General features: G+C 37.0%; 4 protein-coding genes across 6 annotated transcripts; 1 reads left to right on the forward strand and 3 right to left on the reverse strand.

The window, feature by feature from the left end:
- Positions 1-921: 921 nt before the first annotated feature.
- On the reverse strand, positions 922-2,423 carry LOC18610562 (MIZU-KUSSEI-like protein (Protein of unknown function, DUF617)). Its single transcript, XM_018114658.2, has one exon. The coding sequence runs from the start codon at positions 2,110-2,112 to the stop codon at positions 1,327-1,329; it is 786 nt and encodes a 261-aa protein (XP_017970147.2). The 5' UTR covers positions 2,113-2,423; the 3' UTR covers positions 922-1,326.
- A 1,804-nt stretch (positions 2,424-4,227) lies between these two features.
- NUDX1 (nudix hydrolase 1) lies at positions 4,228-5,301 on the reverse strand. The gene is made up of 2 exons (XM_018116235.2): positions 4,914-5,301; positions 4,228-4,803 (listed from the first exon to the last, which is right to left on the reverse strand). Exons 1-2 carry the CDS (start codon positions 5,068-5,070, stop codon positions 4,481-4,483), a joined length of 480 nt encoding a protein of 159 aa, XP_017971724.2. The 5' UTR covers positions 5,071-5,301; the 3' UTR covers positions 4,228-4,480.
- A 145-nt stretch (positions 5,302-5,446) lies between these two features.
- On the reverse strand, positions 5,447-9,801 carry MGP2 (MALE GAMETOPHYTE DEFECTIVE 2). The gene is made up of 11 exons (XM_007046288.3): positions 9,623-9,801; positions 9,424-9,536; positions 9,040-9,126; positions 8,871-8,948; positions 8,701-8,792; positions 8,368-8,569; positions 8,020-8,110; positions 7,479-7,537; positions 7,004-7,152; positions 6,419-6,500; positions 5,447-6,306 (listed from the first exon to the last, which is right to left on the reverse strand). Exons 1-11 carry the CDS (start codon positions 9,726-9,728, stop codon positions 5,923-5,925), a joined length of 1,443 nt encoding a protein of 480 aa, XP_007046350.1. The 5' UTR covers positions 9,729-9,801; the 3' UTR covers positions 5,447-5,922.
- A 3,037-nt stretch (positions 9,802-12,838) lies between these two features.
- On the forward strand, positions 12,839-23,909 carry PPC4 (phosphoenolpyruvate carboxylase 4). Of its 3 annotated transcripts, none has more exons than XM_007046290.3 (20): positions 12,839-13,125; positions 13,941-14,104; positions 14,633-14,747; positions 15,116-15,193; positions 15,294-15,362; positions 15,530-15,608; positions 15,693-15,769; positions 15,880-15,975; positions 16,301-16,460; positions 16,873-17,004; positions 18,103-18,176; positions 18,264-18,542; positions 19,528-19,653; positions 19,744-19,845; positions 19,921-20,067; positions 21,142-21,240; positions 21,412-21,500; positions 22,102-22,228; positions 22,311-22,517; positions 22,967-23,909. In XM_007046290.3, the coding sequence occupies exons 1-20, from the start codon at positions 12,970-12,972 to the stop codon at positions 23,789-23,791; spliced, it is 3,201 nt and encodes a 1,066-aa protein (XP_007046352.3). In that variant the 5' UTR covers positions 12,839-12,969; the 3' UTR covers positions 23,792-23,909. The 3 variants fall into 3 exon arrangements, with proteins under 3 accessions (XP_007046352.3, XP_017971375.2, XP_088659570.1); XM_018115886.2 differs by having other exon boundaries at positions 16,301-16,442; XM_088803444.1 differs by having other exon boundaries at positions 13,000-13,125; positions 13,925-14,104.
- Positions 23,910-25,784: the final 1,875 nt, after the last annotated feature.

Genomic DNA, 25,784 nt, shown 5'->3' on the forward strand with positions numbered 1-25,784 from the left:
ACAGCAAATTCCATAAGACATGATACGATATGGGGTAATATAATAAGTTGTGCAGGCATCAATTGGAGAAGAACTCGAGCCAGAGAATAAAGCAAAAACCTGACCTTTTCTTTCTGTATGAAAACTGTGAGTCAATCAAGACTGCTCCTGAGTCTTGACCATTTGAGAATCCCAATGGATTGTGGTTTTGCTTTGGCTGTAAGCAAACAACGTCTGATTCACTCTCTTCGGTTCAAAATTTGAATTGCAAGAAAGATACCATGTGTACCATTACCTAATAACCAACAGGCTAAAATTACAGCAAAATGGTCCTCCTATTCTTAACAACTTTTGAGGTTGCTGTCAGCTATGAATCTGCTGCAAAGTTTCTACTTGATGAACAACTTTGCCAGGAAACAGTCATCAGATTTCTGGGTTTTCATTCATTGCATCAAGGCCAAAGTGTAGAACCATCAAAGCTAATAGGATTAAGTGGAGGAAAAGACATTATTTGATTCCTAGAACAATCATTGCCACATGTTAGTAATTGTAAGGGCAGGCTTCCAATTCAAGTATTTGATGATGACAAAGGGGCACGTGTGGGAGTGGAGGCATATGTTTCCAGGGAGGATGGCTCTGTCCCACTCTAATTTACCTGTTTCATAATGATTATGTAAATGTAAATGGAGGTGAATCAATTGCAATTCATGATTTTGAGTTCGCTGGACAGAGAATGGAATAAAAAATTGTTTCCTTCTCAAATAGTTAGCACCTCCAAGGTTGTGTTGGCATTGACATTTCTGTCGAAAAGCTTATATGAAAGTAGCATCTTCTGTTCATTTATCCTACTACTATCATTACTCTTTTCCTTTTTTAGTTTTTCATCATTCATGTAGGAGAGCAGGGATTTACAAGTTTAACACTATGCAATTTAACTTCGAATACCATGAAAACAGGAAACCTTTCTCCTTTCCATTCAAGTGAAAACTGGAACGCTCATCCCAAAACCAGAAGATTAGTCGGAAATGAAAGATCAAATCAAACATAACTTTAAGAGGAGAAACATTTGCAACTTTGTTTCCACTTCCCAAGAAAGAGAAAGAAGCTATACATTGATATACCCCGCCATAGCCACACCATCTATAACACTATCATGCCAGTACCTTCCACTAGCAAAACGGTTGATTTATATTAGCATGATACTACAAAAACATCCCATTTTTTCCATGATTATGAGGAACAAGGCAAAAAACATGGAGAACCAAACCAGACCTCCACTGACTTCATGGCTTAACAGCAAAATCTAAAGCGTAGTGGATCATGGGATAGCGTCATCAAAACTGAAAACTAAACTCTAAGCAGATAAACACTGAGTTCAGGGCCACCGGTACCATCAGGATTCATCATGTAAAAGGCTTCCGAGTCTTTAGACCCCACAACCCTCTCGAACCTAGCTCTCATGTACATCAGCTCACCCTCGGACCCAGCTCCATTCCCATCGCAATTTCCTGGTAGCACACCAGCTCCCATTGATATTGGCTCCACCGCCTTCAAGACTTTCCACTCCCCCGGTCCGCACGCACGCCTCATTGCGAACCCACATTTCTTACCATTGCAGTAAGTCCTCCAAACAGGCTCCTCTAGCAACTTCACCCCTTTCTTCCCTGTTTTCTTTTCACACTCCAAGGCAATTCTCACCAATCCAGAAGCCATTTCCCGAACTAAAACACTGGTTGGTGTTGCAAGTTCGATTAAAAATGCTGGACTCGACTTTGCTTCTTCTTGAAATGCAAAATGGACGTGACCACGCCGATATCCGAACAGGGTTCCTACAACTCTGGTGCCCAAACCTGAACGGTAGGCTGATCGGTTCTTACCAAACACAGCGAGAGCTGAGCGAAGCTTGGAGACTGCCACAATTGGCAGCTTCTTTCTTGGTGCTGGAACTAAAGAAACTTGACTGGGCACTGGGACTCGGAGCTCCTCTGCTTCCTCACAAAAATGCGAGGAGGAGCTGAAGGTTAGGATTTCTTCCTCGTCATCATCATCTTCGACCTTCTTTTTCCAGTTGAAATATCTCCTGGAGAAAGAGAAAGAAGAATCGTGGGGGCTCTTGGCTGTGATTGTCTTCATATGGGGAAAGGAAAGAAACAATATTTAGACAACAAGTAAACTCCTTATAGACAACAAGTTTCGGTGAGTGAAGAGAGAAGGAAGTGAAAATAAATAAAGAGATGAGATTTGGAAAGTGGCAATGTGGGGTGGATTTATTCTTTCCTTTGGAATGCCTTTTTTGTCAGCCTTGTGGGTCTAAGTGGGGGACTTGCAAGAGAATCCTGACAAAAGGAAGTTGAGCAGCCCCACCTAACTGTAACAGGAGCAAAGAAATGGGGAAGCTTACAGAGACAATAACTGAGAGAGAAAGAGACAAGAGAGAGGGAAGAAGGGCATGGTTTGGAGATTATTGAAGAATAGTGGGAATCTGAGGAGACAATAGCTTGTGTCATTTCTTTATCATGTGGGGTAGAGAGTGAAAGGGAGGATTGACTGCCGAGTCTGACTCGCATTGGAAACAGTTTTAAAGGCAGGTAAAGCCACACCAACCGTACCCACCACCACCACCCCTACTCTGCCTTTCAGTCCTTTCATGCTCCGTATCACGAGCTCACAACACCCACCGCAGCCCCAATTTCGCTTCTATGCTTCTACCTATGACCCAACATTAGCCTCCTTCGTGTTTTGTAATCCTTAACATCTTTTTACTATGGAGGACTAGAATTCTTCTTTCTGAATTCCAGAGAATGATTAGTGTGACTGTTGCAAAATATGGTCGACCACCTTATAGATTCACAAGATTCTGGGTTAAAGCTAGCCCCTCTTTTACTTTGTTCCGTGCTGACTGCTGAGGTTCTGAGAATATTCTCATCTCACTCCTTTCGCTTCATTTTAATACTACAAGGAGGTAATATACCACAAATTCCTTTATTACAAGTAAAAAGGGAAAATGATGGAACTCGATGCTGCCAATTTTGTAACTCGCAGATACCAGGTCACAAGGACTACCTGCAGAAAACAAACCAAGTAACCTCATATGATTTGTTATCAGTTGTATACGGTGGAGCATCAATGTCAAAAAATTACTATCTACTCGTAATTTGACAACTAAAACCTTGAGCCAATAAACTTCCTTCCTGTGAAAAGAATGAGCTAAGACAGGCCGCAATTATCTTTTTTATGGTATATATTTGAAATTTTGAGCTTGGTATAGACCCCCAGGTCAAGGACTGATTGAGAAATTTGTCTCACTCCATTGCATATGCTCCACATGTGCTGCAGACAATCCTTAGGGTCAAACCTGGTTGAATTTCTGATCACCATTATTGAGTCCCATTCACATGAAAATAGTTAGAAAACCGGATGTTTAAGCTTTGTTTTTTCCAATTCATGGGACCAACCCAAATTCACAGATCAACTAATCCGGATCCCATGACTAGAAGCTGATGTTTAACTAACACTACAACAACAAAATATATAATTTCTTGTGTACCAACCACTTTGTATCATGCATGGTTCGCCCTGGACAGCTCGAGCAGAACATAAAAGCATATTCAGGTCAAGATTAAGCAAGAAGCAAGGCATTGAAAGAACAATAAAGCAGCCATTAAGCAAATAGCGCAGAAAGAAGATTTGCAAAATTTCGTCCGTGAGCGATGTATAGATAACCAACCAAAACTTATTTATAATAAAACAAGGTTATTGGTCCCGCCGAAAGATGAAGCAGGAGAAAGAGTTCACAAACCGAAAGAGACGGACCACTGATTAATAATAGTTAAAAAGCCAAGCAGAAAGAGAGGAAAGTCGATATGCTTTGATCAACACCCCACCCGCAACTGACCTATAATTCCAATCCAAAAAGCTTTCATCCCTGTTTTCTGGAACTGGTGTTTTAAATCCCCAGAGTTTTACCGCTTCTTTTCTTCTCTGGCTTTGGACTTTCTAATTAATGTGTTTATCTTATACAGCTTTGCCTTACACTGTGCACAAGCTGTTCAAGGTAGCGGATCATTTGTTTTTTAGTTGTTCCTTTTCAAAGCAAATTTGGAATAAGGTGTTGCTCTTACAAGAATCATCTAGGAATATACAATGTAATCACCAAGAGAAATGAAACTTTAGATTGAGACTCACAAAATACGCATCACTAAAGCCATTTTGCCAAGTCCTTCTAATTAAAAACACTTTAGTCATTCATACTCAGGAAACCTGGATTCATTTGTAAGATGTTCAAAAGAGAAACAGGAATCAGCCAAAATAACTTTGATCAATTATTGGTGAATACAATGTAGATATGTTGACAGTGCCACCAAGCTCCATGAAAACTAACTCAGAAAAAGCCAACTCAGCTTTGAATACATCTACTCAAATCTTAACCAGGGTTCTTCACCATACTCGTATGGGGGGTAGGTATTTCAATACTATATACTATAAGTCCACCTTATATGACTCATTGACCATCCAGTCCTAAAACGCATTCCGACGGAAAGGGATTGAAGCCAGATCGTACCATCTTCTCCAATGGCCAAAACAAAGGCTGGGGAAGATTATCCCAATCATACCAATCCCAGCCATGGCACTTGTTTGGCTCCAGGTTTTGTGGCACTTGATTAGGGTCCGCCAACACTGCACGCAGGAAGATGGTAACGTAATGGGCGGGCTTGGTTTCCTCCAGGAAGAGGTTGTTGGTCACTGTTAAGAAGTCTGCTTTACCCATTTCCAACCCGGTCTCCTCCTTCAGCTCTCTAGCACCGCACTCCTCAAAGCTCTCTCCTGCAAGCAATTCTTTTAGTTACTACTAACAATTTCTCAAATATAAAAGAACAAATTAAATTAAAAGAGGAAAACAATTTATTCATTTAAATATGTTGTGAGTTACGGACCAAACTCGAGGTGGCCGCCGGGGAGAGCGAAGGTGGAGTCACCGATGGAGGAGCGGCGGCGCCCCAACAGGACCGAGTTTCCTTTTAACACGAACAATACCACCCCTACTCGTGGTACGGGCTTCGTTTCCGCCATCATCACGACACTGTTTTGCATATTCTCTTTGCTATTCAACAGGTCCAAGCGTCCCGTTTGCTTCTCCTCCAATCCGATTTCCACCGTTGGCGGCGGAAAGTGAAAGCGGCCTTTTATAGGGGGATATTAAATATTTTAAACTTAACGCCGAAGGGGAGGAAGGGACGACGTCGTTTTACTCCGCAGACCGCGCTTTCCCCAGATAAGTTGCATTTTCTGGCGTGGCAAAATGCAATTGGACAGCCAGGCCATAGGAAAGAGCTCTATAAAGTTTGAAAACATTGGTAGAAAATTCCTTTTCTTTTCTTTTTTAGCAAGAAACAGAGAAGAATAAAAACAAATTTAGTTATCATAGTAAATGGGATGACAGTATAAAAAATTTCAATTGGGAAGAACGAGTTTTAACTGTGCTCTCCATAAATAATACATTATCAAGAAGAAACCGGTTAAAGTTGATGACAAGAATCGAGTGCCTACTTAGTACTACACCCGGCAATTGCACCATTTCAAGTTTGCAAGGCTGCCTTTATGGAGATATTCTGATATAATTAGTAGGAGCATTACACACTTCATATCAGAAAAATAGAGAGCGAGGTGAACAAAACAAAACCTGTAATCATAGTTTGTCAGAGAAGTGACCACAGTTGTCTTCTATGGTTCCTTTTTCCCACTTAAGAGTCAAGAAACTTATAACACACTGCTTCAGGGGATGCATTCGGATTACTGTAAGATTTTCGAAATGGGAGAACACTATGAGCTCTCGACTTGGCAGATCTCTAGTCCAAAAAGGCCACCTGATTGCTGGTGATAAGATATGGGTTCTCCCAATCAAACCCCAAAGAATGCAGAAGGGGCACCAACATGTAGCATTTCTTATACCTCAGATTTTGAGGAATGCCTCACGCATACCAGATCGTCCAATTTGTTGCCATCCATTTTGTACAGAGAAACACCTTCCATTTGGTTATAATGATCTTGGGCTTCCTTTCTAAGACTCTCAAAAGGCATGATTTCCCATTTGCTGTAATTCGAATGTTTCCTAACCCGACTCATGTCTGAAGACCCTGAAATAGGCCCACTTTTGTCAGGGTCCACGTTGCCCCAAAACTTGCAACTATCAAACTGTCCCAACAGACCAGCTGCACCCCTTTTTAAGTGCAAGGCAGCTGCATGAGCTCTGCTTATCATTTCTCGACTTGGCACATCTGACCAGTCTTGCTTCCTCTTGGCTCTCATAGGAGAATGAATCCTGATAACCTGGAAAGCATATACCATGAATGTCACTCGATGGGATATTGTTTTGAGGCATACGGTGATAAAAATTGGAATTTAAAGCCTTCACAGTATTTTGTAGGGGCAAATATCATACACCAAGGCACTCTAGCAGTTGGTAGTATGCTCTTCCTTGAAGTGGATTATGCCCTTTCCTCGGTGTAGAGAAGTACCTTGTCCTACAAAAAACATTGTGAAAACCATAAGCAAGAAGTTGGGGGAAAAAGCAATAGCAAATCATCATATGTACAAGAAAAAAGACTCAAATTCACCAGGAAAAAAATAACAATAATAATGACTCAGTTGAAAAAGTGTTGGAGAACATATCACTGTTTTTCTACCACATACTCGTAATATTTCAAAGTCAACTTTCATCTTCTTCAAAAATTAACCAGCAATACAAACTTATGGACAGCAACGCTATATAACTAATTTCTGTTTTTCAGAATGCAAACTAGAAAATCTTAAGCATTCTTCTCAGATTGAACTCACAGAATTAAAGACAAAAATTTGTCTACAATACTATATTTAATACATTTAAGCCTCAAATTCAAAACAATTGGAGACAAACTGATAAAAGTAACAAGTAATTTTATATGAAAATCTTAATGTGGGGCACTAGATTCAGAAGAAAAAATAAATCCAACAGAGCTAAGGAGAAATAATAGAAGAATTAACTGACCATTCAGTGTAGCCTGGATCGACAGTGAAACCATATATATCAACAATGTCACACATAGAAAGTGCTAGCTCTATAGATTTCATTCCAGTTCCTTTCGCACCCCTACGTAGAACGATTCCTTGAAAGAGATAAACAGGATTTGGAATGCTCTGTGATGCAAATCAAACAAAATATTTAATTGTGACATGGAAAAACCAGCTCATAAATTGAGTATTTGTTTGTGCAATCATCACAAGAAATGATAGTATTACTAAAAGCTACCCTAGCAAGAAACAAAACCAACAGCAAACAATTATAAATAACACTGAAGGTAGCACTCTTAAGAATCGCTGGCGTTTGATCTGATAACTGGTATTAACACTCCAAAATCGCATATGCCATCATAGCGGCCAACTTCAAATTCAGTTCTTTTTTCACTCAACCAGCTACTGAATACAAATAAACATTTTTTATTTCCTGAGATATGGACCCTCACCTTAATCATTGCATTAAAATCCCTATGGGTTACACTCTTGATTATAAGTACCTCATCATCTGCATGAAAAAACAAGCATGTGAGTATTTGTTTCAACATCATAGACGCCAATACATGCATGCATGCATGAAAACATGTTTGCTGATGAGAGCAATAGCAACAAATAACATAAAAGAGATACAGGAGATAGAGAAAACCAACAAAGTCAACCAGGTTAGCCTTGCCTTTTCCCACACTACAACACTGAAAACAAAGTAGAGGCTCATTTAGACACAACTACAAAGCTTATCATGACACCAACAAGTAATTCAAGTTTCATATTGAACTGATGCAGGCACAAAGGATAGCAAATTACATAATGCATCCACAATGAAATAGGAAAATAACAGATCCTATGACTCTCCCAAAGAACACAAATAACACACCACCGGAAAGAACGGTAGCTTTCTTTTTCCCCAATATGTAGAAAGGGAAATGAAAATAAGAGTATGCAAGATAAGATCCAAGACTTTATCAGTAACATTAACATAGACACACTCACCAGATCCATTGACAATCTTAACCATGTTTCGAGCAGCACCCCGTACTACAAGGCGGAAATCCCTCTTCAGACCAACATATTTGGCATATTTCTGTTGAGTGAGTGTTAAGGGAGATAAGCATTTTTTTTAGATTAAATACAAACTGACACCAGAAGAACAAAGACCCAAAGGAATGCCTAGTAGAACATGCATTTACGGAAGAAATTGCCTCAAGGGAGAATTGTTCATGTACTATTCCATTCCTTGAAGTGACATAGGGGAAAAGTAAATATACGGCAAGAAACAATATTGGAGCTATCAGAGAATTGGATTACTCATTTGGTTTTAGTATTAGATTTTCATTTTACCTCATTGACAGGAGCCTCATTGTCTCGAATAACAGCATCATGACTATCAATTTCTTTCCCAAACCTTGTCTTTAAGAGATCACCTGAGTTCCCAACAACCGCACATGTGCGAAACTGCCGTGGATGGAAAGGGGGCTTTGTTGGTAGAAGCAACTTAAGATGTTCTTCACAAAGAGTTCGATTGAAGCACTTATCAGCTCCCCTACAAGCCACAACAAACAAAGTTCACAAACTTACCTAATTCAGAAAAGCATATATTGCACCAAATTCTGTAAAACCAAATCTAAGAATCAGAGAAGATAAACCATAGAGTATTTTTCTAGAAAATCATACAATTGTGCAATCCTTTTTGCCGCATAGTCCAACCACCCATCTGGTCGAGCATCTAGATATTCTCTAGTCAACACTGTCGTCATGTTACGGTACTGCATTCATAAAGACACATCAGTACAAATGATCTCCTCGGGAGGCAAATATAACAAGAAGAAGGATTGGACATTAACCTGTTCCCACAATAGAATGGTATCGCAAACATCATAACTGTACTCCAATGGTTCAAAAACCTTAAACTGCGCATTATACTGCAACCAGAAAAGCATAACAATCAGCATTCAAGGACATTTGAATTGAGAAGAAAATTGAATCATGAAGAGAAAGTAAAGAGAGCCAGACCCAGGTGCTATTTGTGCCTGGAGGAAACTTAAGAACCAATTTGCAATGATCGATAATATGTGCAGTGAGTCCAAGTCCTCTGTTCGCCTACACCAATTCAAGCTCAGTAATATAATCAAAAAATGCACATTTCAGTAACAATATACAATTATCATTAACTAAACAGCCAAACATACAAAAATTCAAAGTAGTTTCCTTCTATTTAGCTAATGATTCAATTGAGCTAATTCTAGATCAAGCAGCATTCAGATTCAACAAAACTAATCCAAGCTTCTTCTTCTTCTTTCGTTCCATTTTCAGCAACATAAACTTAACAACAAAAGTCAAAATATCAAACTACTATCGAAGAATTAAGTATGAAAAGAACTGGGAAAAAGAACAAACCACGCATTGTTGAATGCTGCTCTGAAAGTCTGATAAAATCCTCACTTCCTCGGTGTCGAGATCAGATACCCGCACTTGTTCTTTACTGAGATCTACTTTTTTGTCACTAGGACCTGAGAAGGAAACATCGATTAGGCCAAGATTCGGAAAGAAGTAATAAAGGAAGAATCAACAGTTAACAATTTTCCAAGAAAAGAACCTGCGAAGAAAGAAGATTGGATTCCGAAAACAAGAAGAGAAAAAAATGCAGCAGCGCAAAGGAGAGGGAGAAGCGCGGGTTTCTTGTGAGAGTGATGAGACCTCATTGTTTTCCCACTTGGAATAAATCAGAGGCGCAGAGGTGACGTCGTCCTCTGTTTTTAGAGTAGATTTATCACTTTCTTTTTTTTTGTTTCAACTGTTTTTAGTTGACGGGTCTTTGATTTTGAGACCAAATCAGAAAAAAAAACAGGGAGAATGGGCTATGCTAGTAGGTCCAAATTTTAGGAGTCCGAATCCAGCCCAAGACCCAAAGCCCATCGAAAACAAGAGAAAATGAGGGAATTTTTCAACATTTTTCATCTATGAAAGTGTATGATTGATTGATTGATGTCATCACTATTATCCCATTTTAGTTTCATTATTAGTTTTTAATTAGTATTTTATGTGAATTTTGAATTTTTTAATAAAAAATTAGAAAAAATATTCAAGAAAATTGTAGGGATAAATTTTCTTGAAAATAATTGATTGTTTTCTTAAAAACAACTCTATCTTTTATTAATTAATAGAATCATTATTTTATTATTACAAAATAGCCTTTAATTAATAAAATGATAAAAGAATATTAAAATTATAATAAAATTTTTGAATATAAACAATTAACTTGACAAAGTAAGAAATTGAGTGTTTAAAATATAGGACAAGTAGGAAGGTGCATTGATTGGTTTCATTTGGAAATGCTGTTAAATCGAATTGTTTAAATCTATCATTGATTACCTATCGACACCGATCAATTGATCGATTGTAAAGGACCTATGCCTTGTCCCTAAGTATAAGTTATAAGCATACTCTACACTTACCATTGTATATAAATCTTGGGATCATTGATCTTTATAAAATAAAATAAAATAAAATTGAATTACTATTTGCAAACATAGCTAAAAAAAGGCAGTTGCCTTTTGCCATGTGCAAAGAATGGTGTCACGAGTTAAAACTCTTTATTTAAATATATGATAGTTCGTATGATATTTGAGTGAATGATTTTAAGTAAGTCAGCTAATAATTCGTTCATATCTTATCAAATATCAACAATAATAATAAATTAAACTAAAACAACGCACATTGAAATCATAAAACATATCGAGTGTTATGTAACCATTAGAATCAAATAAAATAAAATATTTTATTAATATGAAAATGAGTACAAATGAATCAAGACAAGCCATCGTCAAGCTATAGGGACAACCTTAGATAATTCACTACAAATATACCTTTACAAGTAAAACAGTTCAACAATTTATCAACTGCTCACTCTTATAAATAGTTTACAAGATTTTACAAGTATTTAAACAATACTCATTACAATGTTTGAAATAAAAATATTTTTTTTCTGTAAGGTTTTTGTCCTAAAGACTTAACAAATATTTTTAAAAATATCACCATGAATCGTTATAATGTTTAGAAAGAAAACATTTATTTCATAAATACAAAAGACTCAATCTCTTATACAGTTTTAACCTATTATAATCCAAGACAAAATTGATTCATGACATGTGGCATGTGCTACATTTGCTACAATACAATACAATACAAAACAAAATTACAAGAACCATATCTCTAATGACTCTTTATCTTGCCCACAAACATTTAATGGTGAGGGAAAAACTTGGCTCTCTGTGCATCCCAAAGATCAAAATTCATAGCCACGGCCCCCGGTACCCGATCACATTAACACACGAACGAAAAGGCAAAATGTTGAACAAACGCGGTCACAACCACATATGATTGATCGTAGGAAGTAGCAAAAGTTGATAATAAATCAAAACTTAGTGGAACCCACTGGAAAATTATGATCATATCCTTAGAACAGTAAATGCAATGTCATTTTGGCCGTATTGTGCATACGATTTTGGCCAAATGGGGTTGGACCATTGGAAGGTGGTGCTTGATTGATTTGACATTTTGTGGGACCAAAAGTATTGGGACCATTGAATCTCAATCAGCGGGATCAGATCATCTAGCTCAGCACACATTTGTCCGTTTTAATTCAGCATGACAAGTTGGAAAAAGGGCTTGCTAATTAGCTTAAACAAAACAAGCATTCTTGCATTATGGTTAATTTTGATTGCTCATAGTATTTGAGTGAGACAATAGAGCAAGTCGATGGGAATATTTAGATTAGAGTAGAAGAAAGCTGAATTTGTGGGTGAAAAAAGGATCCCCCAGTCCTTTGCATTTTGGGGCTTAAATGATGCTGAAAGGCATCCTATCCATCATAATGACACCCCAACCATTCTTATTTATTATTATTATTAATGAAAATGGTGGGATTATTAAAACTTGGGTTGGTTTTAATGCCAGTAATTTTAATTTTGGACTCTTGCGATAATGATGTTAAATCCAACAGGGACCACATGACATGATCCGACCTTTTTTATTATTATTATATACTATGCATATGAATTAGGATAGGAACCACTCATTTTCACCAAAAAGTTTCATAAGCAATCAATGCTTATCTCATCTTTATTTATTTGTTTTCGTTATTGTTAAACGTCATTTGCACAATTAATTTTTTGACAAATAATAAAGTTTAATATAGTAAAAAAGTTATTCTCATGTAAATGAGTATTTCATTTTTATTTTTATTCAAATAAACTCTTAATTTTAATTTAAAATTATTTAATATTTTATATTATCATGATATATGATATGATGACATAACAGTTTATGGATATATTTAATTTGATAATATAATCAAATTATAACCTCAACTTCTCGAGTCACATGTCACCTAAATAAAAAAATATTAAATTTAGTAATAATTAATTTTCGGTTAGAGTCAAAGATTTATTTGGATACAAATTTAAAGCAAAAATCTAATTTAGATGCTACAAAAGAAGTATAATCATAAAATAAGAAGATACTCCGGGAATCTTACATTTATGAGCGAATCTGATGAAAGTATAATTCCCATTGACATAATAAAACCGAAATGAAAAGAAAAATGAAAAAGTGAACATTGGTGACGTGGCCCGGGGGATGGGCACGGTTTCAGTGCTACCAGGAGACCTGAGAAAAACAGGCCGGCAATGTCGCAAGAGATAGCCACGTGTCAGGAATCCTTGGCATCACATGCTGGTAAAAATTATAGGCCCCACATTAACAGAAATATTCGTACTACTACTGCCCATTTCAAGTTTTTTTAACGGAGATGCTGTTGCTCATTGCTGACTCATAGTATCATAATTCATAGAAACTCATATACATTCACCTCTCCCCCTCCCTCTTCCTCTGCTGCTTCGACTCACTTTTTTTTTTTCTCGGTTTCGATTTGGCGGCAAAGCAATGACGGACACGACGGACGATATAGCGGAGGAAATCTCATTTCAGAGCTTCGAGGATGACTGTAAGCTGCTGGGGAATCTGCTCAACGATGTCTTGCAGAGAGAAGTAGGCGGCCAGTTTATGGACAAGCTCGAGAGGAATCGGCTCCTCGCTCAGGTCTGGTTCGGCTCCTCTATATCATCTTTGCCTTTTTCTTTTTCTCTCATTCATTCGTTTATTTGATTTCGTTGCGTGTTTTCTCATTTCTCTTTTGCTGTTTATGAAATGAAACAGAGAGACCAAGGTTACCGTCCGAACAAAATAATTATTTAAAAATGGAAAAGCAAAAAAAAAAAAAAAAGAATACTGTGTTTATTTTTGTGGTTGCTTTTTTCTTTTTCATCTTATCGATGGTGTCCTTTTGAGTGTTTCTTCTGCAGATTTCTTTCCTGTTTAATTATTATTTTCTGCTTTTTTTTAAAAAAATTTTGCTAATGCTTCTGTTTGGTTGCTTAGAAAGTGGTGGAAAAGAAACGTAAGTGTGGAAGGAAGGTGTGGCAAAATTACGGTTTACGATGATTTAGTTTGAAAACAAAACCGATAAATCAACTCAGACAAATAGCTAATTTGTTTTTCTTCCTAAAAAAAGTCTTTACTAGTATATCTTTTTGTTAGCTCTTTCCTTTATTGTTTTTCTTTTTTGGAGATGTTATTTGATTCTGTTTGATTGCTGAGAAATTATACTCAAACGAGAAGTGTAAAATAAAGGAAGAGGAGAAATTCTATTTTGTACTTTTATGATACTATATTTATTTACTTGTTTCTGGATAAAAGTTAAATTAACTGAATCAAAGCTTGATTGTCTATTTTCTTTGTGTGCAAGTGCATGTTAGAATTTGACTTTACATTTTCTTTCCTACCATTTTCCACAAAGCAAACAAAGGGGAAAGATTTATTGAGAATGATTTTTTCCTAGTTTTTTGATGTTGTAGAGTGCTTCTAATATGCGGTTGTCCGGGATAGAGGATATGGCAGAGTTGCTAGAGAAGCAGCTAGCATCTGAGATATCGAAGATGACATTAGAGGAAGCCTTGACATTGGCTCGTGCTTTTAGCCATTACCTCAATTTGATGGGAATCGCTGAGACCCATCACAGGTAATGGGATGTAGGTTATCAACTGTTGACATTTCATGAGTTCATTTCACTTGTTAATTTCTAAGGAATAATGCATGTAGAATTGTAGACCTCTGTTGCACTTGAATTATTTTAAAGTTTTATGTATGTAACTTCAGGTAGATTTTCTTTTTCAACAACTCTGAGTGCTGCGAAAATTTTTTTATGTTAGTTTGTCGTTTCTAATCGAAACTCTGGAAATGGTTTCCTTTCTCAAGCATTTTTCCTCTGCCTTCCTCATTTATTCTGTGAATCAGTGGTGGATGAACTATAAAGGAATAGGCCATGTTAATTTCTAAGTGCCTACTTGCAAAAGCATGCATTGCATTTCGGATTTCCGGTAAAAGTAATGCAAACAAATCTGGAGACATACTATATATAAGGTGTCCTGCGTTTTCCTTTTAATGTGATATTATTATTTCTTTTAGTTTTTGCTAATGCAAAACAACTTTATAATAGTTTATATTTTATCAGAAAACTGGAATAACTTAAGACATAATAATTTTGTAGGGTTCGTAAGGGGAGAAATGTTACACATCTATCAAGATCTTGTGATGACATTTTCAACCAGTTGGTTCAGGGTGGCATTTCTCCAAATGACCTTTATAACACTGTTTGCAAGCAGGTGTATTTTCTTATCAATGCTTTTGGTTTAGTTTTCTTCAAAGCCTTGTTCAGTAATTTATCCAAAGAAAAAAATTGCCTTGTTCAGTTGCCAAATCCAACAATACCAATTAGCAAAGAATATTAAGTATTAGAAGCTTCAACTTCTCAGTGTGTTTCTGAGAGAAGTGTGAAACTCACCTCAGCGAAGCCAAACAAACGTGAGCTTGTCTTACAACTTTAACTAAAAGCTATCAAGTTTACCAATTTCCCCTCATTTTTGTACAAACTATTGAAGAGTAACATAATTGCAATATTAAGACCAGTGATGCCAAAAAGTTGTTCACTTCTTTATTTTTTATCTTAAACTCTAAATTCTTTTTGCTGCAGGAGGTTGAGATTGTTCTTACTGCACATCCCACCCAAATTAACCGACGTACCTTACAATATAAACATATAAGAATTGCTGTAAGTTCCTTAAATGGCTATGCTGAAAATTGTTAATTACTTGAGTCTTGAAATTATGTTAGAGCTATATATCTGAATGTCCGCCTATCTTTCCTTGCAGCATCTGTTAGAATACAATGACCGACCTGATCTTGGTCATGAAGATCGAGAAATGCTAATTGAAGATCTGGTATTTTTCCCCAATGCATTGTTTTTTGACCCCTCTCCAGGAAAATAAAGGGAAATGGGGGTGGGGGGTTGGTGTTTTTACTATTGTGGTGATCATGTGAAAAAATGTCTTCCAGTTTTTGTTTATTTGTTTATTTTTTTTACCACGATTGCTTTTGTCATTTGTAGATGAGAGAGATAACATCTATATGGCAGACTGATGAACTTAGACGCCACAAACCTACTCCTGTAGATGAAGCCAGGGCTGGTATATCACTTTACATATATTAGAAATCGCATGCTTTATTTCTTGTAAAAGATTCTCTATGACAATAATATTATTTTTGATCAGGTTTGAACATTGTGGAGCAATCCCTTTGGAAAGCTATACCTCATTACTTACGTCGTGTTAGCAATGCTCTAAAGAAAGTGGGATAGCAATTTTTGTTTTGAAGCTAATAGGCTCTTTGAATATATAGACGATCTTTCTTGGCTTTCTCAGTCTCATTATTTCTTTTCTTCATCAATTTCTTTTACAGCATACAGGAAAGCCACTTCCACTAACATGCACCCCAATAAAGTTTGGTTCTTGGATGGGGGGTGATAGGGATGGAAATCCTAATGTCACAGCAAAGGTGACGCTCTTTACATCCTTTTACTTTCTAGCTCTTTCATGGCTGCTTTAAAACTGGCTTATATGCTAAAAATTGAACGACTCTTTCATTTTGGGAATGCTCTTTGGAACCTTTGTTTTGGAATTTCTAGGTTGATACTTATTCTTTTCTTTTTTGTTGAGATTTCATGTTCCTCTTCCCACCTTGTCTATGTTACAACTATTGATTCCTAGCATTCTCTGAAGAAGTACCTATCTTTATAATTCCATCCAGAATTTCTATTTTCTTCTACTCTGACCAAGTACCTAATGCCTTCATTTTTTTTCTCTTCTTCTCATTGTTTCAGGTAACGAGGGATGTCTCACTTTTGTCTAGGTGGATGGCCATTGATCTGTACATCCGTGAAGTTGATAGCCTTAGATTTGAACTATCCATGAACCAATGCAATGATAGGTTATCCAGATTGGCTCATGAAATTCTAGAAAAAGGTGTGGGCTGTTTGGCAGGTTTATGTTCTTTTCAACCTCAAAACAAGTATTCTAGAATTTTATGGTTATTATATCAGTTTGATCTTATCTTATGCTAATTGAAGACTACCTACTCTTAGGGGGCTAAAGTCATGCGCATGTAGCTTCGAAAGTGTTAAGATGAGCATAAATCTAGTTGGCCTTGATAACCAAATATGTCAATTCGGCACATTGTTTTGAAGATTATTTTTCAAATTCATTGAAAGAAACCTAAACTTGAAGATATAACTGATGTTAGGAACATGCTTTTGATTCTATTCGTGAACTATTTGGTCATTTCTAGAATGCTTTTGATTCTATTAGATTTTGGATTATAATCTGTTTTAATTTTCTGAATCTCAATCCTTTTACTTCTTCTGAAATCTGAGAGTAGGTTTTGTTTTATCTTCAGAAACCTCATCGGAGGACCTGCATGAGAGTCGGAACCAACCTTTAAGCCGAAGTCAATTCAAGCTTCATGGCCAACAAGCTCCATCCCTTCCTACCCAACTTCCAGCTAGAGCAGATCTACCCGCCTGCACTGGTATATACATAAATAGAAAAGCAAAGTAGTTTTGGTCCTTTTTCACTTTGGGAAATACTCTTGCACCCTTATTTTTGCATATACTTTTGGAGAGTTTTTGGTCTCTCTAATTATTATGATATTTGAGGAGCCCTTCATTAAACATGTGAAACATTGTCTTTTTTTTTTTTTTGTGTTTCAATCAGACAAATGAATTGCTCTCGAACTGTCCCACAATGTAACGAATTATGTGTTAGGAGTGAAGCCAGAAATTTTCATAGGCAGTGCCAAAGTACATTGTTAGAAATAATGAAAAGTGAAAACTTCAAATAGGAGATAGTTATTTTTGGATTAGAAGTGGTATATTGCTATTTCTTTAAGATTGAATCATAATCTGTCTTTTGGAAGGAATAGAATATTATCTAATTATCATCGTTTTCAAGCATGAGCACAAGAATATATGGTATTGAATTACTAGTTGATCGTAACAATCATAAGCATAATAGAAATGAATTAATTATTCATGAAAACTTTTAATTATATACATATTACTTAATTTCAATAAATGAACAAGTATATATATTTAGTTACTTTTTGCTACAAGAGAAGATTACCATGGCACTAGACCTTGTCCATTTCTCTCTTTACCATTTTTACTTGTCTCTAAAGCTGTCTAAAGGATTTCATGTGCTATTATGATTATATGTGTAGAATTTAGATGAGGATGATATACAAAATTAGAAAAGGAACAATACTTTTTGCTTGTCTCTGGCTCTGCTGCTCTAAGATGGAAAATGATTAATCAATCACAAAGGATTTGTGTAGCCGGTAATAAAAATTTTGTTTTTGTGGTGCTGGTGTCGTGGTGGTTTGGGATGCTCTTATAAGATTTATCTTCCTTCTCAGAATTGAGACAAATATTCACATGGGATATGGGGACTAAGAAAGTTCAATTTTGTCAGTAACATTTCATGCTATATCTAGTCCTACACAATCCGTTCACAGCTATGAGCCTAGATATATCTTTTCTTTTTCTTTGGTCATGCCATTAATCTATTCCTTTGTTTAGAACTGATACTCTTTCATTGAATAATTTTATCTGACTGTTTATTCATACAGATTACAATGATGGTGGATCTCAGTATCCAAAACTAGAATTCCCCAGGACTGATTACATGCCATTAAGTCGTCAGGTGAGGTCATCCCTCATAGCTTTTGGCTGTTTAAATGGTTCTTTGTTTATCATCATAGCTAACAATTAGTTTAAAATTAACTTTTAGGATGGTCAGGGCTCTTCTAGTTCAGAAATTTCATCGAAGGATTCTAGTGAAAATCTACGCAAATTATTGGCAAATGGAAGTGTTTCTAACTCCAACGGGTCACAATCAGCTGTCACGCCACGCTGTTCTTTCTCCTCTGGTCAGCTTCTAGCTCAGAGGAAATTATTTGCAGAATCTCAGATAGGAAGGTCCAGCTTCCATAAGCTTCTTGAGCCAAGTTCGTCTCTACGTCCTGGAATTGCTCCCTATCGAATCGTTCTTGGAGATGTCAAGGAAAAGGTATTGCTTCTTTTTGGGCTGCCTCTATGAGTTAAATTATGTAATAGCCAAAGTAAAGTTCTGGTTCATGGAGCATGAACCACGTGTATTTATGGCTTGCTCAAAGAGAGCATGTCCTTTTTCTGTTTTGGAAATGCTGATTTAGTTCTTATAGAGGGTATTTAGATTTTAATTTTTGTCTGGCATATGGTCTTGCTCTTAGAATTGAGCTAAAGGCATCAATAACAAGATGGATAAGAAATGATATTACCTGTTCTATATATGTTGGAAATGGTGTTAAATAAAATCCGAAAACCTGGAAGATTTAAAATGTTTACGATCGTGTCAATTTTAGTTTTAAGGAAATGGAAACCCTTATGGAGATGCATTTGGCAAAATGCGCTGATGGTAATGGCTAAATGACTGAAAAATAATTTGACAGTTTTGGATTTCAATTAATTAGGCTATGATAGGGTTACATCTATCATTTGAAATCGTAAGGCAATAGAAATTTAACACTTTTTGCCAGGTTTGTAGGTTAGGCTGCAAAATTTGATATTTTTGTGAAAATGATCTTTAAAAAACCTTATATTTTAGGACCATTGCAACAATAGCAGTTGAGGCAGACAATTGCCTCGACTGGCACCGTAAAGGAAAAGCTTATCTGGAATTTCAAGATTATTTCGAGTAGGGAATGAAACAAATTATAATTAAGTGTCATGCTTATTCTGCAGAGCTAGTTTTGCATGTAAAATTAGTGCTGGAGTCATGTTCAGAAGGTGTGAAACAATGATTATGCTCATTACATGTAAGATAATATTGACAGAAAATGAAATGGATTTCATTGAAGGTTTTTAATCTTTCTATTGATAATTTATTTTCACAACTGGTGATCAATTAGTTGTAGTTATTGAAACATGGGCTGTGAAATTTATTTTTCTGGTAAATCGGTCTTTAATATCCACAGTATGATAGTGTATTTGTGTTCGATGACCTGTAATTTCAGCTCATGAAAACACGAAGACGGCTGGAACTTCTTCTGGAGGATCTTCCCTGTGAATATGATCCTTGGGATTACTATGAAACAACAGATCAACTTCTGGAACCGCTGCTTCAATGTTATGAGTCTCTGGTAATTACTCCAGTTTCCCATGTCCTGCTGTAGGAAGAAAGGTCATGCTGCTGTTAAAATGTATTAATGTGCTTTAATTAAAATTCGCAGCAATCATGCGGGGCCGGGATATTAGCGGATGGTCGGCTTGCTGACCTGATTCGGAGAGTTGTCACCTTTGGAATGGTGTTAATGAAGCTTGATTTGCGTCAGGTGCATTTTGGTTTCAGTTATATTCTGGGACCTGCTCATGTTTTGTGTTCTAGCTAAACTTTTGTCAATGTACAGGAATCTGGTAGGCACGCTGAAACACTTGATGCAATTACCAGATATTTGGATATGGGTACTTATAGTGAGTGGGATGAAGAAAAGAAACTTGAGTTTTTGACAAAAGAGCTAAAGGGGAAGCGACCACTAGTTCCTCCTACTATAGAGGTAAGGTGTTTCAAAAGTATATTGGCATGTATAGCGGCTAGCCAGGAACTTTGATAGCAGGGGCCGAGGCATGTACGAAATGCATATATACGAACATACTTCTCACAACAGCATCATTGTGACTAAATAAATAAAGTAACCCAAACCCGAAATAACTGAATAAAAATGATTGGATATGTGAGTTAACGTGAACTTGAAATGATTCAAAATTAAACAACTCAAATCTAAAAGTAACTAACTCGAGACAGCTTAGGACCCGAATCCAATTTGACCTGCTTGATTGCCACTTGTAATCATCACAAATAATAACAATAGTAAAGAGAATTTGAATAACCTGCCTACAATCAGTAGTCCTTAAGCATAAGAACAAAAATATATTGCATAATGCCTCAAAATCAACTCTAGGTGGTTGCAAGGTTTTGATTGTCGAGGTCGTAGGGTGGCTGAAAGCAAACTTGTGCAAAATGTTAGGCTGTTGGTTGGTTGAAGGAAACGGGAATAATCTTGATTCCAAGGCATTTTTTGTCCCAAAAATGTGAACAATAAGGACACATTTTGTTACAAAAGTCAGATTATCATGGTAATATCAGATTACGATATCAATAGATCTTCTTAGATACCCATTTTTTGTGGGAACATAATATGCCAAGGGAACGCAACATGCCTACTATGTCGAATTCCTTGAACAAGCCAAACTTGGGACACATGGCCAAGCAAACTTGCATGGTTATAGTTCCTTAGACAACCCTCAATCTAGTTTCAAATTTAAGAATAAAAAAGGGTTGTGGGAGGTTGGTTAGTCTTTATACACCTTAATTAATTAGAATGTGAAAGTAGCTACACTGATCCACACGTCTTGCAATTATCATGCACCGCCTCTCCTTAAGGCCTTGATGGTTTTTGCATTGGTGCATACGTCTTAGGGGCGCATTATTTGAGTTTAGAAGATGGTGCCTTCTTTCCTGCAATATTTCAATCAAATGGTAGAACAAAGTCTTTCCTTTCTTATATTTTCCCTTTCGTTTAATTGCTTTAATTAACGTGTAGCTCTTCTTTCAACTGGATATTTTCCAGGTTGCTCCTGATGTTAAAGAAGTGTTAGATACCTTCCGCGTTGCTGCCGAACTAGGAAGTGATTCTCTTGGAGCATATGTGATATCTATGGCATCCAATGTATGATTTACTAAAACTATTCTATCTTTTAAAATATTTTCTAAGATCTGCAGTTGATAGCAGAACCTTTTTTATTTTTCCTTTCGTCATTTAATTTCTTTTGAAGAACTTTGCCTATATTCTTATATGGGACAAAACGAAACACTGTTACCCATACCTCCTGATTGGCAGGCAAGCGATGTCCTTGCTGTGGAGCTTCTGCAGAAAGATGCTCGACTTGCTGTTAGCGGGGAATTAGGGAGACCATGTCCTGGTGGAACGTAAGTTTGCACCTCTTAGAAGTTGATACTCATATGCTGTTAGATATATTCAATGGTATTATATTTTAGAAGTAGGATTGCACAATAATATGTTTGTCTGAATGGATAACTATGATTTCCCCTGGGATTTAAAGTTTTTTTATCTCGAACTGGTTCTGGTTTTTTGCATCCACTTTCTCTAAATATGATTAAAATTCTGGGCTACTCTTTTATCATGGATGATCCTATATGCTCTTGTAGAGGAGTGGCTGAATGCATAGCTGAAGGTTGTCCCTTTGCATCTTTTCTTTTTTTTTTTTTTGATTGAGAAGAGGGGCCTGGGGATTTGGAGTGGGATGGGAAGCTTTAAATTACAAGATATTTTTGTTTCAGAAGAAATCAGAACCTTTTAAATCACTATTTAATCGCCTGTAGATATTTACTGTGGAAAGAATAATAGAACAATAATAAAGCATTACTGAAGGGGAAAAATGAGAGCTCATCTTACATTGCGGTTTGACACGTTCAGTAATGGGTAAATGATCTAGCACAACTCTGGCACTGTTTATTTTAGACATGTATACATACTTACTACATTTCTCTATCTATATCTTTTGAGAAGGTTGCGTGTGGTTCCCCTGTTTGAAACTGTAAAGGACCTCAGAGGAGCAGGTTCAGTGATCAGAAAATTATTATCAATTGACTGGTATCGGGAGCACATTATAAAGAACCATAATGGGCATCAAGAAGTATGTTGTTTCTATGGCGATTTGTAAGATCTATTTTGAAGTTCTCATTGATCTCTTGTGTTTACAAAGTTATTTTAAACAGGTGATGGTTGGATATTCTGATTCGGGTAAAGATGCTGGGCGCTTCACTGCTGCATGGGAGCTTTACAAAGCCCAAGGGGATGTTGTTGCTGCTTGCAATGAGTTTGGAATCAAAGTTACTCTTTTCCATGGCCGAGGAGGGAGTATTGGTCGTGGTGGTGGTCCAACATACCTTGCCATTCAGTCCCAACCACCTGGTTCTGTAATGGTGAGTTGTCAATTTAGTTGATATCTCAGAAATTTGGTGTTGTGATTGAACTATTAACTTAATACTCCATATTTTTGGAGATAAGCTTGTATTCGAACAATTGAAAGGTAATAAATTACAATAACTTATTTGATTGTCTTTTGTTGTGAATTGTGATGAAGTTACTCTGTCCCTTCAATTTACAGTTTGCTACTTTTTGTTAACTTGGAAAGATGAATTCTTGAGTTCCCGAGTCCTGTTATTCTATTGTCCCAAGGTAGAACTTATGTATTACGCATTGTGTTTCATTGATTTCATAAACTAACACTTGTGGTCTACCATTAACTTTAATGACGTTGCATGTTGTAGCAAAGCCTTTCTGAGCTAAACTTATGTTGCATTGGGATATCTTTGCTATTAGGCATATTTTCTGTGGTTTGTGATTGATAATGCTATTGATGAATTGGCAGGGCACACTTCGCTCGACAGAGCAAGGGGAGATGGTGCAGGCGAAATTTGGTTTGCCACAGACTGCCATTAGACAGCTAGAAATATACACAACTGCTGTGCTCCTCGCAACTCTGCGTCCCCCGCAACCACCTCGAGAACAAAAATGGTGTAATCTCATGGAGGAGATCTCAAAAATCAGTTGCCAGAATTACCGAAGCACAGTGTATGAAAATCCAGATTTCCTTGCCTACTTCCATGAGGCTACACCCCAGGCTGAACTGGGCTTTCTTAACATAGGAAGCCGCCCTACAAGAAGAAAGGCCTCAACAGGAATCGGACATCTTCGAGCTATTCCATGGGTATTTGCATGGACCCAGACCAGATTTGTTCTTCCAGCTTGGCTTGGTGTTGGAGCTGGTTTAAAGGGTGTTTGTGAGAAGGGTCACACAGAGGACTTGAAAGCCATGTACAAAGAATGGCCATTTTTCCAATCTACAATCGACCTTATAGAGATGGTTTTAGGAAAGGCCGATTTTCCAATAGCCAAGCATTACGATGAAGTGCTAGTGTCTGAGAGCAGGCGGGAACTGGGTGCGGAACTTAGGAGGGAGCTGATGATGACAGAAAAGTATGTATTGGTGGTTAGTGGACATGAGAAACTATCTGAGAACAATCGAAGCTTGAGAAGGCTGATAGAGAGCAGGCTCCCGTATCTCAACCCCATGAACATGTTGCAAGTGGAGGTTCTTAGGAGGCTTAGATGTGATGATGATAACAAACAACTTAGAGATGCATTGCTAATTACTATAAATGGAATTGCAGCAGGGATGAGGAACACCGGTTAAGTTAACTCTCTTGAGTAGTAGTAATCTTTTGTCTTGGTAGCTGAGTTAATGACTGTACTTGGGGCTATGTTTTTGTGAAAACTAAATTCAGATAGCAACGTGCTTTTGGTCAGTGCAACGGTGAACGCTTTCCCACCTTTCAGTTTGAATATCTATCATATAGTTTATGCGAGAGTTGCTTTATATTACTGCAATGGCGCCTAATCTGAGAGTTTGCAGTTTGCGTCGAGTAGAGATCGCCAATAACCGGATTTCTTATCTCACGATGCCTCCTGCCTTTCTCTGTTGGCTACTTCTTGCTATCGAATTGCCAAAAGTTTATAATTAATTATAGATGATTTGCTTTTCCCAAAATTGAACTCCATGAATGAAAATATACTAGATTCACTATCGAGTTTAATTTGGCTGTTTTAATGAAAGTATTAAACACCTCGTGTCATGTTATTTGTTTAGTATATTTAAGATCTTGGTATGTTTAATTAACAATATTTTATTTGTATTAACTTATATAATTGTTAATAATTAAGACTCCTAAACACAAATGGTCAACTTTAAGATTCAATGTCAAAGGGTCTTTAAGATGGATCTAGCTTGAACCCAGCAGTACCTTTATTTTGCCCTGACCAGTAGTATTACTTTGTGTCAAATAAAGCTGCACCCATACTAGCAAATTATTGGAGGCTCCATCAGTAATGTCGTAACGTGCAACAGCTTGTCCCGCTGCAAATTCCTGCAATCATTCTCATCTTTTACATGTCATTTGGGAAAATGAATGCATTAATCTGTCTCACTTCTCTTTGTCAGTCATCCCTGAATTCGTTTGATCTTCCCCTTCTTTTTGAGGAGGTACTCTTTGTACGTACACTCTCCACAGTGCGTGGAATCTAATGTCTAATTCATTACACATGTATACTTGCCTGGCTTTATGTTTTTGGTGTTCCCTCTTTTTCTCCAGTTTTCTTTTCGATACCCAAGATGCCAAAAGGTTGTTTAAAGGAGATACCATCCCTCCATTTATGGAAGTGAGGTTCAATCAAGTCGGCCTGCAACACCAAGCAACCAGATCAGAGCCACATAACCTTCCTTCCTTTGCCTTAGGTGTAGTGCTGTCCAGCTAATTTTATTTCTGAATCCCTTGATTCAAAGATCGATCTTCATTTTAGTGCTGCTGCCTGCTGATCCACCTTATGGTGACTTATATCAGCTAGCTAGCTAGCTAGCTAGCTTGTACTACACCGCCTGCCTTGTATGTAATTTGAGTGGGGAGTCACTTCATCTCTTTTCCTGGATTCTGACTTCCATTGACAACTGTAAATATATATCTCATTTCCTGCATCTTTTTAGGTGTAAATGCACGATTAACCCAACATTCTTAATCTGTGGCGCTCCCATTAATGCAATCTTGCCTAACTTTTTTATTTGCTGTTTACTTTTACAAAGCCAGGTTCCATTCCATTTCGCTTCCGATGCTGCTGAAAACCAATGATTAATTGGTGCCAAATTCTCTTACTTTTTTCGAGCAACAAGCATGGAGCTGAACAATTTCTTCTCTCTGTAACCTAGCTAGCTACCTATATTTGACTCTAAAACTTCCATCCCCAGTCATAATCGTGAACAGAAGCCTGTGTTGGCATGCATGTTTTCGATACCATAAGCCCAAAGAGCATGTTCTGTCAACTACAGAAAGTTGTTACTGTGAAAGCCACTTGTAGGAGCACTTCTTCCGTTGTGTTAATTCATTCGATTTGATTTGATTTCCAACTACCTACATCACCTATTGCCGTTTTGTTGTTCTAATAATTATCAAAGAAGGTGGTTTCAAACTCCAATAAAACATATTTAATTTTAATTAATTAAAAAATGTGTCTTTAAATCTTGAATCTTAAAGTCGTAAGAGTGACGTTAATATAAACCTTATCCAATTTTCCTTTCCGTCCCTGAAATGAGGAAAGCTCACCTCTCTAACTCTATTAAGAATGCAGCTCTTACGTCT

The sequence above is a fragment of the Theobroma cacao genome, chromosome 2 (genome assembly GCF_053813885.1).
Source record: "Theobroma cacao isolate CCN51 chromosome 2, ASM5381388v1, whole genome shotgun sequence".
NCBI classification, from domain to species: domain Eukaryota; kingdom Viridiplantae; phylum Streptophyta; class Magnoliopsida; order Malvales; family Malvaceae; genus Theobroma; species Theobroma cacao.

What these genes read in the sequence shown, in the direction of transcription:
- LOC18610562 (XM_018114658.2), bottom strand. Translation starts at nt 2,112, where the DNA reads ATGAAGACAATCACAGCCAAGAGCCCCCACGATTCTTCTTTCTCTTTC.
- MGP2 (XM_007046288.3), bottom strand. Translation starts at nt 9,728, where the DNA reads ATGAGGTCTCATCACTCTCACAAGAAACCCGCGCTTCTCCCTCTCCTT. An exon ending in GCAGCATTCAACAATGCGTG is followed by an intron (nt 9,127 to 9,423) that starts GTTTGTTCTTTT and finishes GAATTGGTGTAG; the next exon opens with GCGAACAGAGGACTTGGACT. An exon ending in GCAAAAAGGATTGCACAATT is followed by an intron (nt 8,570 to 8,700) that starts GTATGATTTTCT and finishes TGTGGCTTGTAG; the next exon opens with GGGAGCTGATAAGTGCTTCA.
- NUDX1 (XM_018116235.2), bottom strand. Translation starts at nt 5,070, where the DNA reads ATGCAAAACAGTGTCGTGATGATGGCGGAAACGAAGCCCGTACCACGA. An exon ending in CGGCGGCCACCTCGAGTTTG is followed by an intron (nt 4,804 to 4,913) that starts GTCCGTAACTCA and finishes AATTGCTTGCAG; the next exon opens with GAGAGAGCTTTGAGGAGTGC.
- PPC4 (XM_007046290.3), top strand. Translation starts at nt 12,970, where the DNA reads ATGACGGACACGACGGACGATATAGCGGAGGAAATCTCATTTCAGAGC. An exon ending in GGAATCGGCTCCTCGCTCAG is followed by an intron (nt 13,126 to 13,940) that starts GTCTGGTTCGGC and finishes TTGATGTTGTAG; the next exon opens with AGTGCTTCTAATATGCGGTT. An exon ending in ATAAACATATAAGAATTGCT is followed by an intron (nt 15,194 to 15,293) that starts GTAAGTTCCTTA and finishes CTTTCCTTGCAG; the next exon opens with CATCTGTTAGAATACAATGA.